The sequence below is a fragment of the Candida orthopsilosis genome, assembly GCF_000315875.1.
Source record: "Candida orthopsilosis Co 90-125, chromosome 1 draft sequence".
NCBI classification, from domain to species: Eukaryota; Fungi; Ascomycota; class Pichiomycetes; order Serinales; family Debaryomycetaceae; genus Lodderomyces; species Lodderomyces orthopsilosis.
The window spans coordinates 1,054,562-1,065,291 of NC_018292.1; the positions used below are offsets into that span (position 1 = coordinate 1,054,562).

The 10,730-nt window shown below is 38.2% G+C and overlaps 9 protein-coding genes across 9 annotated transcripts; 5 read left to right on the forward strand and 4 right to left on the reverse strand. All coding sequences in view use genetic code 12, as the record gives it.

Moving 5' to 3' along the window:
* Positions 1-1,044, reverse strand: CORT_0A04810 (hypothetical protein; the record flags this gene model as incomplete). The annotated part of the gene is made up of 1 exon (XM_003866261.2): positions 1-1,044. A coding segment is annotated over one exon (1,044 nt), but the record flags the coding sequence as incomplete, so codon positions are not given.
* A 610-nt stretch (positions 1,045-1,654) lies between these two features.
* Positions 1,655-2,176, forward strand: CORT_0A04820 (hypothetical protein; the record flags this gene model as incomplete). Its single annotated transcript, XM_003866262.1, has 1 exon — positions 1,655-2,176. One exon carries the CDS (start codon positions 1,655-1,657, stop codon positions 2,174-2,176), a length of 522 nt encoding a protein of 173 aa, XP_003866310.1.
* A 282-nt stretch (positions 2,177-2,458) lies between these two features.
* Positions 2,459-3,664, forward strand: CORT_0A04830 (hypothetical protein; the record flags this gene model as incomplete). Its single annotated transcript, XM_003866263.1, has 1 exon — positions 2,459-3,664. The coding sequence occupies one exon, from the start codon at positions 2,459-2,461 to the stop codon at positions 3,662-3,664; it is 1,206 nt and encodes a 401-aa protein (XP_003866311.1).
* A 458-nt stretch (positions 3,665-4,122) lies between these two features.
* CORT_0A04840 (Fre8 protein) lies at positions 4,123-6,327 on the forward strand (the record flags this gene model as incomplete). The annotated part of the gene is made up of 1 exon (XM_003866264.1): positions 4,123-6,327. One exon carries the CDS (start codon positions 4,123-4,125, stop codon positions 6,325-6,327), a length of 2,205 nt encoding a protein of 734 aa, XP_003866312.1.
* Positions 6,328-6,397: 70 nt separating this feature from the next.
* Positions 6,398-6,733, reverse strand: CORT_0A04850 (hypothetical protein; the record flags this gene model as incomplete). The annotated part of the gene is made up of 1 exon (XM_003866265.1): positions 6,398-6,733. The coding sequence occupies one exon, from the start codon at positions 6,731-6,733 to the stop codon at positions 6,398-6,400; it is 336 nt and encodes a 111-aa protein (XP_003866313.1).
* Positions 6,734-7,176: 443 nt separating this feature from the next.
* Positions 7,177-8,268, forward strand: CORT_0A04860 (Shy1 cytochrome c oxidase biosynthesis protein; the record flags this gene model as incomplete). The annotated part of the gene is made up of 1 exon (XM_003866266.1): positions 7,177-8,268. One exon carries the CDS (start codon positions 7,177-7,179, stop codon positions 8,266-8,268), a length of 1,092 nt encoding a protein of 363 aa, XP_003866314.1.
* A 29-nt stretch (positions 8,269-8,297) lies between these two features.
* CORT_0A04870 (GET complex subunit) lies at positions 8,298-9,182 on the reverse strand (the record flags this gene model as incomplete). The annotated part of the gene is made up of 1 exon (XM_003866267.1): positions 8,298-9,182. The coding sequence occupies one exon, from the start codon at positions 9,180-9,182 to the stop codon at positions 8,298-8,300; it is 885 nt and encodes a 294-aa protein (XP_003866315.1).
* Positions 9,183-9,269: 87 nt separating this feature from the next.
* CORT_0A04880 (hypothetical protein) lies at positions 9,270-9,482 on the forward strand (the record flags this gene model as incomplete). The annotated part of the gene is made up of 1 exon (XM_003866268.1): positions 9,270-9,482. The coding sequence occupies one exon, from the start codon at positions 9,270-9,272 to the stop codon at positions 9,480-9,482; it is 213 nt and encodes a 70-aa protein (XP_003866316.1).
* An 11-nt stretch (positions 9,483-9,493) lies between these two features.
* On the reverse strand, positions 9,494-10,288 carry CORT_0A04890 (Dam1 subunit of the Dam1 (DASH) complex; the record flags this gene model as incomplete). The annotated part of the gene is made up of 1 exon (XM_003866269.1): positions 9,494-10,288. One exon carries the CDS (start codon positions 10,286-10,288, stop codon positions 9,494-9,496), a length of 795 nt encoding a protein of 264 aa, XP_003866317.1.
* Between the last annotated feature and the right edge of the window lie 442 nt (positions 10,289-10,730).

Here is a 10,730-nt window from a genome sequence, read left to right on the forward strand (position 1 = left end):
ACTTGATCCTGTAAAATTGTTGATATTTCTCACGGGGTAAACTGGAACCAATCCTAATAGATCTGCTGCTGCTTGAAGTAATTGAACTACTCCAGTCGATCCAAATCGGTACAACACCAAATCCCTAATATTTTCAATTCTATTTTGTAATTTTTCATCCATTGGTTTCAAATCAGGATCATCGGGTAAATCCTCTTTAGTATCAACAAACTCTGTTCCTGGGTCATACTTGATGAAATGTTGTGCTGCTAATTTCCTCAATAATACTTCAGTGATTGATGATGTTAGTACTGCTTTCGAGTTTGGATATTTCAATATTATTTTGGATACATTCTTATCAGCATCAGGATGATCCATTTTATTTAATGATAGAACTGTGGGAAATTTTACCTCCATGAATGCTCTCACTACTCGTTCTAACATCTCATCATCCCAGTCTTGTAACGGAGGTAAATCAGGTATCAAATCCAATGCTCGACCAATCATTTGCTTATTAGCAACATATCCACCCAATTGTTGTCTTAGAGTCTCCAAGGTTGTCGATTTTGTACCCACATGTCTTCGTACAACTGATCCCCATCGCTCTTTCAAATTACCCAAAATCCATTGAAATATTTCATCTTGCAACCATTCAATATCATTTAATGGATCATAGCCTCGAGTAGTTTTGCCCTCAGCATCAGTAGTTCCACTAGCGTCAACTATATGGATTAAACAATCAGCTTCAGTTAAATCACTCAAGAATTTGTTTCCTAGACCTCTACCTAAATGAGCATTGGGTACCAATCCAGCAACATCTAGTAACATAATAGGCACTCCGCGTTTCCCATTTCGACAGTATCCATAGTTTGGTTTACATTTCAGTTGCTTGTCGAATCTTTGACATGCACAATCTATTTCTAAGTATCCAGTGGCTTTGTTTGGATCTATAGTTGTGAAAGGAAATGCACCAACTTTAGCATTAGCATCGGTTAGTGAATTCAATGTGGTTGATTTACCACTTGATGGTTTCCCAACTAGCCCAATTACTATTTCTCTACCCATTTGAATACTTTTGTTGATAGTTATTCTTATTTGCAGAAGATGTCTGGTTGTGGAAAAGTTGGTTTTGAGGCTAATTGAGATTTTTTTTTCAACTCAGCGGAAAGACTCTGACGTATTTGGTAGCGCTTAACTAAGAAGAGTAGGTTGTGGGTAGATCTTGTATTGTACTGTCTAAAGTGTTATTTCCCAGTTGCAACTCCATGTGTTAGTAATTTTGATAAAGAGTTTAGTATGTATTAGAAGTATTTAACAAAAGGTTAATTCTTTATACATAGCTTCCATCTTGTTGCAAAATTGATAAAACCGTCTAAAATCAGATATTCACTTCTCTGATTACATATCAAGCTATCAAGTCAAGATTTAGCTTGGTTATCGATAAAGTGACTCCATTCTGATGCAGTTGTCCCATCCACTGGGCTTCTGCGTAGACACGGATAGTTCTCGTATACTTGGCCAAATCCTGCATATAATTCCATAGCCTGTAAAGCCTTTAGAAAAGGATTTTTGGATTTGAGACAAAAAAAAAGACAACAACGCATTGTTTAACTGACAGTAACGCTACTTCATTAATCAATACATTCGCCGTCAATTGAATACCAATTAAACCAAGATGGCGCTTTGGGAATCACTAGTGAGTAATGTCTTTGGAGGGCTTTCGAATGATTTTAAGAAAAAGAATTTCTCCCTATACGGTCAATGGATCAGCATCTTCACCATCTTTTTATGCATAGCATTAGGAATAGCCAATATTTTCCACTTTAATTTGGTTATCATTTTCTCAATTATATGTTTAGTGCAAGGATTGATTGTTATATTTGTCGAAATACCATTCCTTTTAAGAATATGCCCATTGACTGATACATTTACCAACTTTGTTAGGAAATTTGATGGAAATTTACCAAGATGCGGGTTCTATCTGTTGAATGCAGCTATTCAATACCTAAGTTTGACATTACAAGCCACGAGTTTGATTGTTGTTGCTGTATTTTTCACATTATCAGCTGCTTGTTATGCATTAGCTGCCGCAAAGAATCAAGAGTACTTGAAGTCATCAATTGATGTTTCAGGTACAGGACAAGGCGGTGCTTTAGAAGCCCAAGTCGGAGAGCACGTTGTTAGAAATGTTTTGTAAGAGGAAACTTTAACGAAGAAATAGTCTCATCATGAAGTTTTTTTTTGGTGTATAGGTGTCTTACTATCAAAATGGATTTGAATCAACTGCATGAAGCTAAAATGGTGATCTCTTAACTACAATATAGCTCTTAGTTCAGGAACCTAACTGTAATGTGTCCCTCTTTGAAGCTTACCAGATTGATGCATTGAAAAAGAAACTTCTTAAGCAAAAAAAAAAAAAACATCAACTCTAATCTTGTAGCAGCAAAATATAAATGACATAAATATACATCAATAGACCATGTCAGGAATACTACCCTTTGTTGAAGATACTATAGGAGAAAAGCTAAAGCGACATAAGCACGAACCGGTTCTGATAGAGTCGATAATACGGGGTGACGAAACGACGCCTCCGGTTAACACCACCAACAAGAAGGATGAGTCCATCGCATCATTTGCAATCGAAGAAGTCAATGACGATCCCGATGAACTCATAAATTTAAGAGGTGAGGGAAGATATTTTGGAGTGATAGATCCAGACAATGAAAATCAACAATCACTGGGACCAATATGTGATAATTGTCAGGAACGTGGGCATAGACGAGCACAATGTAAGGTTGTCATTTGTCATAAATGTGGGAAAGTGGGTGATCATTACGAATCTCAATGCCCCTCAACTGTGGTTTGTTTGAGATGTGGTGAAAAGGGTCATTATATCCTGCAATGTAAAAGCAAAGTTCGGAAGAGACAATATTGTCGTAGTTGTGATACGTTTCAACATGGAGATGAAGATTGCCCAAGTATATGGAGATCATATTTGACAAAGCGAACTGCAAATGAAGATGAAGAAAGTTTGGTTTTGCCTAATATTTATTGTTACAACTGTGGGTCCGATGAGCACTTTGGAGACGAATGTGGTAAACAAAGATCATCGCGGATTCCTAATTTAGGTAGTGCTTTCAGTGGTAATAACTTGCCCAGAAATTTACGACCTTTATACTTTCACAGGTTGAAAAGCAGTGAAGCTGGATCATCTAGTGATTATGACTACAATCCTAATCTCACACCAAGAGATTACAATTCGGAGTACGACCCGAGAGAAACCAGGAAGAGAGTGAACAATTTCAATTTTAATGGAAATTCACCATCGTACAGTCAGCAACAGCCTTCTAGAACAGGCTTTATACCGATGAATAATGGTGGTTCTAGATTCCCCTCTGGCCCGTCCTCCAAAAATTATCAAAATGGATTTGGTAACAATTTCGATAGTTATGGGTCAATTAATGGGTATGGAAATAATACATATGGAAGAAGTAGTTATGGAAATGACGACTTTGGAAAAAGCAGTAGTGGGAGCAACTCAAAGAGGGGAAACCGTCAACCGTCGAGAAGCGGATTTGTGGGAAGTAACAGTTCATCAAAAGGGATTAGAATTACAAAACCATCAAGAAGCGGTCTCATTGAGAACAGTAAAAGCAAGCATAAGAGAAAACATATACGGTATTAGGAAGAAAGGCTTAGTTACATAAAATGAGGTTCATGAAATGATAGAACGAAGATCCTGTAAAGGGTGTTATCACTTCTATCGGAATGGGACAACCAAAAAAAAACAAGGCTCCGTCAAAAAAAAAGGAGAATCGGTCCGGTGCCGTGCCTTCGTACGTGATTGAAGTCGTGCACTATGTATTAATTTTGAATCTTTTTTTTTTATCTATTTGATCTACATAGATTATATAAAAGCATCATCAAATAATAATAAATTATTTTCTCATTCTTCTGATTTCAATAGCCAAGAACAGACACGATAGGAAAAGCTATCAAGAATATTCTTTACCTGGATTCACCTGACTACCTAACTGAGAAGAAAAGATTGGTGTCAAAACATTATTCAAATATAGGTCAAACGATGCAGGACTCCAATTGATTTCAACGTCATAGAAAGTTATCAAATAGAGGCAAACAGTCATGAATTGTACCCTGTCGTATTCACATTATTTCCATTTTCCAAATGGGAAATCAAGGGAGTACTCAGACCTACGGACCTACATTACAAACAAATATGGAAACATCACCACAGTTTTACTTCTTGTTTTTATTGTTTCGATACCAGCGTATAATTACATGGTGGTAAAAAATTATAGATCTAAATATCATTATCTTCGATCATTTAATTCCAATTTGAATCATTATATACTACATCAACATCATCCAAATTGCGCAACAGCTTCTTGGAAGGACAAGTTTTTGACGACTGTGGCAACTACAACCAAAACCATTGCATTCAAGTTACTTTTGCATTACTCAACAATTGTACAGTTAACATTTTGGATCTGCTTTTTGACATCCTTATCCCTTATAGATATTTATCATGGTGATTTGATATTCCTAGCTAAAAGACTAGGGAGAGTGTCGGCAAATTGTCTTCCCACGATTTTGTTTTTAACATTGCGACCTTCGCCCTTGCCAAATACGTTATACTTGACACTCATCCCCATCCACAAATGGCTAAGTCGATTGATAATTCTCCAAGCAGTGATACACACCTTAATCTATCTTGCATACTTCAACAGAAATGGAACCTGGGCCAAAGCCATTAAGTTGGAAAACGTGTATGGATGGGTGGCTTTAGCAGCATTCTTGATAATCATTGTAACGTCCGTGTCAAAATTTAGAGTGAGGTGGTACAAGATATTCTACTTCATGCATTACACCTGCACTTGGATCATTGTCTTTTCTCTTCAAATTCACGTCAGACCACAACCTTTCACGTTGTATACAATTGCAAATTGCTTGGTTCTACTCACCCAGATAGGCTATAGGGTCTACTTAACAAAAGTGTCAGAAAAGGGCGAGGTCAGGGTCATTGATGTTTCTCCCAATTTAGCACTTATTGAATTCCCCAATAACCTAATTGCGAAACCAGCAACTGCGCCTGGAGCTCACATCCGATTGACTGATTATAGCTCTAGCATTATAATGAGGATATTCAAACAAATGATACCTAACTACCACCCATACACTTTGGTATCACTACCCCAGGATCGTGTTCAGAAATTGCTCATTCGAAAGAGTAATTTCAGACTTTACAATGATCATAGGTACTTGATCACAGGAACATATGATCCACACTTGCTTTTCTTAAACTACAAACAAATCACATCGAATAAGAAGTTTTCGTTAGCCAAGTTACACGTGGATGCAAAGAGAATATTGATTGTTGTCGGAGGATCGGCAATTTCGTTTGCCCTTCCCATTCTTCGTGTCATGAACTACCATGGTATTCCAACCAAAGTAGTGTGGGTCATTAAAGATTTTCGCGATGTGTTAGTTCTCAAATATTTTGATGGTATTATACATGGGGATGATTTGGAAATATTCATTACTGGTAAAGAAACTCTCCAAGAACATCAGCAGCAATTAAAGAATGCTTATAGCTATGCATCCAATTTAAGTAGAAGATCTACTGCACCATCAGCTCACTATGACTTGGAAAATGAGGAAACTCCTTTACTTGGTGGAACAGAAAACGGGCAAATAGTCACCTTGAACCGAGAGAACCAAGACGAAGATGTTGAGATTGTTGTCAACTCTGACGATGATGACGACGATAATGAATCAAATTGCACACGACATGACACAACTTCGCTCTGTCGACAAACTTCTCCGGAGCAATTTGCAGACCTCGATGAAGTTCTTGATGATGATGCCAATTCTTTGGAACAGGATGACAATTTCGATGAATTTGAGGTGACGAACGACACAATCAATACTCGACGTCTGTCATTTAGGTCATCGATGAACGAACCCTTTGTTCCATTCACTGGTTATAACTCGACTGATCAATTTAGATCTTGGATTTCTGAATTCAAAGAGACAACGCGAAGACTAAACATTGATAAAAAGATTTACAAAGGTCGTCCTAAGTTGAGTCATAGATACTATAACTGGTGTATAAACGAGGGATTCACTCAATGTTCAGGTCCTGTGGAAGATGAACATCATAATCTTATTTGCTGCCGAGATTTGCCGCGTAACAAAGTTGTTCAAGAGGATATCAATGCTGAAAAGATTTGGGTGATTGGAGCTGGGCCAAGACAATTGGTTGAAAATGTGAAATTATGGTCTAGTGAGAACGGGTTGAAATTCCACGAAGAAGCGTTTTATTCGTAGATGTATACAACATTTACAATTGATATGTAGATTCACGAAATCATCAAAGCATTCAACTAACTTCGTCTACTTACTTTGCCAATTCATCTTCGTAAAGTTTCGTTCTCTTTATTTCATCCTCAAGTGCAGCTTGCCTGCTAATATTCATCTTTGCTATATCAGTTGCAAATGTAACTCCCACTACATTCCAGCATACAAACCACCAAACTTTGTAAACGTTGCGAAAGTATGGTTTGTTTTTGCCATGGTTGTATCTATACGACAATGCATATCCCGTCACCAAGGCCACTAACGTTCCACGAAGAGCTCCTGTTGCTGCGGCTTGCCATAGTTGGTTTGAGAACCGACTGTGGCGTTGTTGTTTTGTCTCATGTACTAGTGATTCTTCATTTGGTGCTTCTGTCATCCTTTTGAATGGAAAGAAAAGATAGGAAAAAAGGTATAATTTCTGGGGAGCGACGAAAATTGCGCAATAATAGTTTATTCCCGGTTTATCTACCGAGTTGATCCGTTGGTTGAAACATAGTGTACTGGATTTGGGTTAGTGTAGGCAGATACTTTTAACACTTTGGGATCCGGCAAATGTGTCAACGTGGTCTGGCCCCATTGATAAACTAATGGAACTTGCTAATGACCGACTTATGCAACCACATCACCAATTTCTCGGACTTTCATAGATTCTCTGATATCTCCATCCATCCCAAATTACATGAAATGAATAGATTAGCCTTCAAAGCATGATTATATGTTTATGTCTTACTGGCGATATATTAAGATTTCAGTTTCCTATGCAAATAAAGCGAGGAAAAAAATATGACCCTGATTTGAAACACTCTTTGGATAGACCACATGTTCCGTTCAACTCCATTCGCAGGCAAAGTTCTCACCCGACCAAGTGCTCTACTACGCTTTAAACGCTCAGTGAAAACCTCCACCATTGATTGGAAACCGGTGAAGTCGGTTCCTGGGAACTTGAGGACAATCACTCATCAGAAGAAGACACCGATCATTAGAAGAGTTCTACTTGGACTTATGTACGCCATGCCAATTGTTTCGTTTGGATTGGGATGCTGGCAAGTTCATAGGCTTAATTGGAAGAATGATTTAATTGCAAGGTGTGAAAATAATTTAGCTGCCCCAGTAATTGAAGAACTACCGCCCACTCTTGAGCCTAATGTTATTCATGAATTTGAGTACAGACGGTTTAAATGTAAGGGTGAGTTTGACTACGATCAGGAGATGTTTTTAGGGCCTAGAATCAAGGATGGTGTATTGGGATATCTTGTCGTGACCCCATTTATTAGATCTAATGGAGGTAAACCAATATTGATTGAACGTGGATGGATTCATAAAGATAAAGTGATACCATCTACCAGGTCGTCTGGTTATTTGTCACATTTGGCAATGCCACAAGGAGAAATTGAAATTGAGGCCTTGTTTAGATGCATGCCAAAAAAATCTAAACTTCAATTTGATCATGAACCAGGTACCAAGTTATTCAATGTGATTGATGTTCCTGCAATGGCTGAACAGAGTGGGTCTTTGCCAATTTACTGTCAAATGATTTATGATTTAAGTGACCATTTGGATTACAAAGCACGAGAGACTTTGGAAGCCCAAGGTGCCGATCCTTCAATTTTCGGTAGATTATTCTTCACCAAGACGAAAGAGGACCCCAAGGAGAAATCTTTCTACATCCAAGACGAATCTGATGATTCAATGTTTTATCAAGAATTTGAATTCATAAAGCAAGGGGTTCCAATTGCTGCAAAACCAACAATTAAGTTCTCCAACAATCACTTGCAGTACTTGATTACCTGGTTCGGAGTTTCTATCGCTAGTGCTGGGTTATTGCTTTACTCTACTTGGAAGAGAAAACAGTTCCTGAGTACAGAGAGAATCATTGATGCCAAGAGAAGGGATATGAAAAAATTGTTGTAGCAGAGTCATTCCTCAATTCACTGTATATATTAATCCCTAAAACTTAATAAACCAAACAATACCACAACTAATGAAAGATCTCCAAGGAAGATACCCAATAATTCCTTGTACTCGAGTACTCTCAGAAGAATTGGAGCCAATTGTTGTACCTGTGGCGCAAACATCGACACAACCTGTACTCCTTTCATCACAAGGTTGTTCTGGCGAGCAGCATGAAATAAGCCATTTTTAGTAAGAATAAAGTAGTAGCTTGCGATTATAACTATTTCCAAGGTGAAGAACCCCTGGGCAAACCCACTCAAAGGATAAATCTCAGACAAATCTCTCACATAGGCATGATTGGATGCTGTAAATGAAGGTATGGAGTAGTAATTGTAGAAAAAGAATGCAGCTATGGTAATCAATCTCACAATTGAAAAGCGAAACCTCCATACTTGTTTCTGATACAAGTGATATTGATTCAATTGTTGTTCATATTGAGATTGAGCGGAGTCAGGAGGTGGGATATTCAGATCACCGGTAGAATTTGCATCGCCAAACATTTTGAAAATATCTGTCATCGGGTTTCCCTCATCTTGTGAAGATTGTTGTTGAAAAATTGATTTGAACATTTCATTGATTTCAGCTTGAGGATCTTTTTCTCCTAATGATGTGTCACCTGCAGCTATTGTAGAAATGTCTTGAATCTCTGGGTCGTCATCATGATGTAAACTTGTAGGTAACGTAGCAGGGCCGGACTCTGGCTTGTCCAATACTGATGTTACAGTTGACGATTTAACTGATGCTCCTTGAGTTAAGATGTTGTTCAACCTATCACTGGCCTTTCCTTTGGCCATCTTGGCCTGTCTTCTCTCTCTGAGAATCCTACGCTTCTCTTCTTCACTTAACGCGATAGCATTGTTTGAACTTGACATGGTGCCACTGGGGTTAACTCTTTGCCATACAAAATTGGTGAACAAAGCAAGAAAAAAAAATAATTGACTGGAAAAGCATACGAACCAATGCCAGAACAAGAGAACAATCAAGAGCACATGAATTCTGATGTCAACAGTATCAACTCTTTACCTAAAAATGACCATGAGAGGATCAGACGTACAAAGATTATGAACTCCTTGGATAACTTGGATTACTTGATGTTGATTGCAGCACAACAAAAGAAATCCATAGCACAAGTGACTTACGAACTCAAACTTCAATTAATTAATGGCGATTAAACTAATTATCTTTACCTAAATGGTGGTCGCTGACTCAAATTTTGGGGTTGCTGTTTCGCTTGTAGCCCACTCCTTGGTTTCACTGGCGTTGCGTCATTTTTGAAAAGCCCTCGCATGTATCTAGGTGGCTGGTCCAAATTTGGTGCGTTGCTACTCGAGGTTGTCGGCACTTGGTGTGTTCTTAGCAACCCCGACACAGGCTGAGGTATTCTGGAAATACGAGTGGCAGGAACATCTGGTTTTCTAACAATATTTGCGCCATTGGATTTGATATTCTCATTGCTGGGCCGAAACCGTTTCGTTGATGGAAGTTGTCTACTCATCGGACGTGCATGGGTAAGCGGTCTTGTTTCTTTAGCTACCTTTTCCTTCAATTCCACATTCAATCTTGCGGCCTCTTCAATTTTCCTCCTCAATTCTGCAATATGCTCTTTCTTCTTCTTTCTCAATTGTAACCGCTGCCAGGCTTTTTGCGACGGGCACTTGGGAAGATCAACGCACCACATAGTGATGGATAATCCATATAAGAAACTTGCGAAGGACTCATTGAATTGGCTTGCAACGGCATTATGTATATGATTCAAATCCCTAACGTTTATATCAAGATCCTCTATTCCATCAGCTATGTCTCTTACCTTGTTGACAATCTCAGGGCAGTCCATGGGTAGGTTGTCGGGATCAACAGGATAATGATGTGGTGACTGTGATGGTAATGGAATGCCGGACGATCTTCTCAGATAACGTCTGCTAGTTTGCCGTCTGTCTCCAATTGGTGTGGTTGGTCTCGATAGGGACATTGTGGGCATCTCAAGGTTGCAAGCCTGATTGATATGGTCAATGTGTGTTAAAGGTTGATTTTATTTGTTTACATTTTGCGCGCTCAAATATGAAATTCTTTTCAAAAGCATTGCAAGTTAGGGATAAAAATACGAGAAACATCTGAGCCCTTGTAGAAATCCGCTAAATGGGTAATTGTGACGAGGTTACGATATGTTACTTTTTAATAACTTGTATCTTAATTTGATGCTTTTATATGAGCTCAAAGAAGTAAGCGATTGTTTTTAGATAATTCTATTAATTTTGCAACAAAAAGAATCAAATATGTTAGCAATTAATAATTATATGTACTTTACCACTTTCATTCTACAGCCAACACCAATGCTTTTAACCCAGAGATAGAGCCATACTTGGAGAATAACATTTCAGGTAACAAAACTATGATTACTATCGAAATAAGAAACGTAGAAT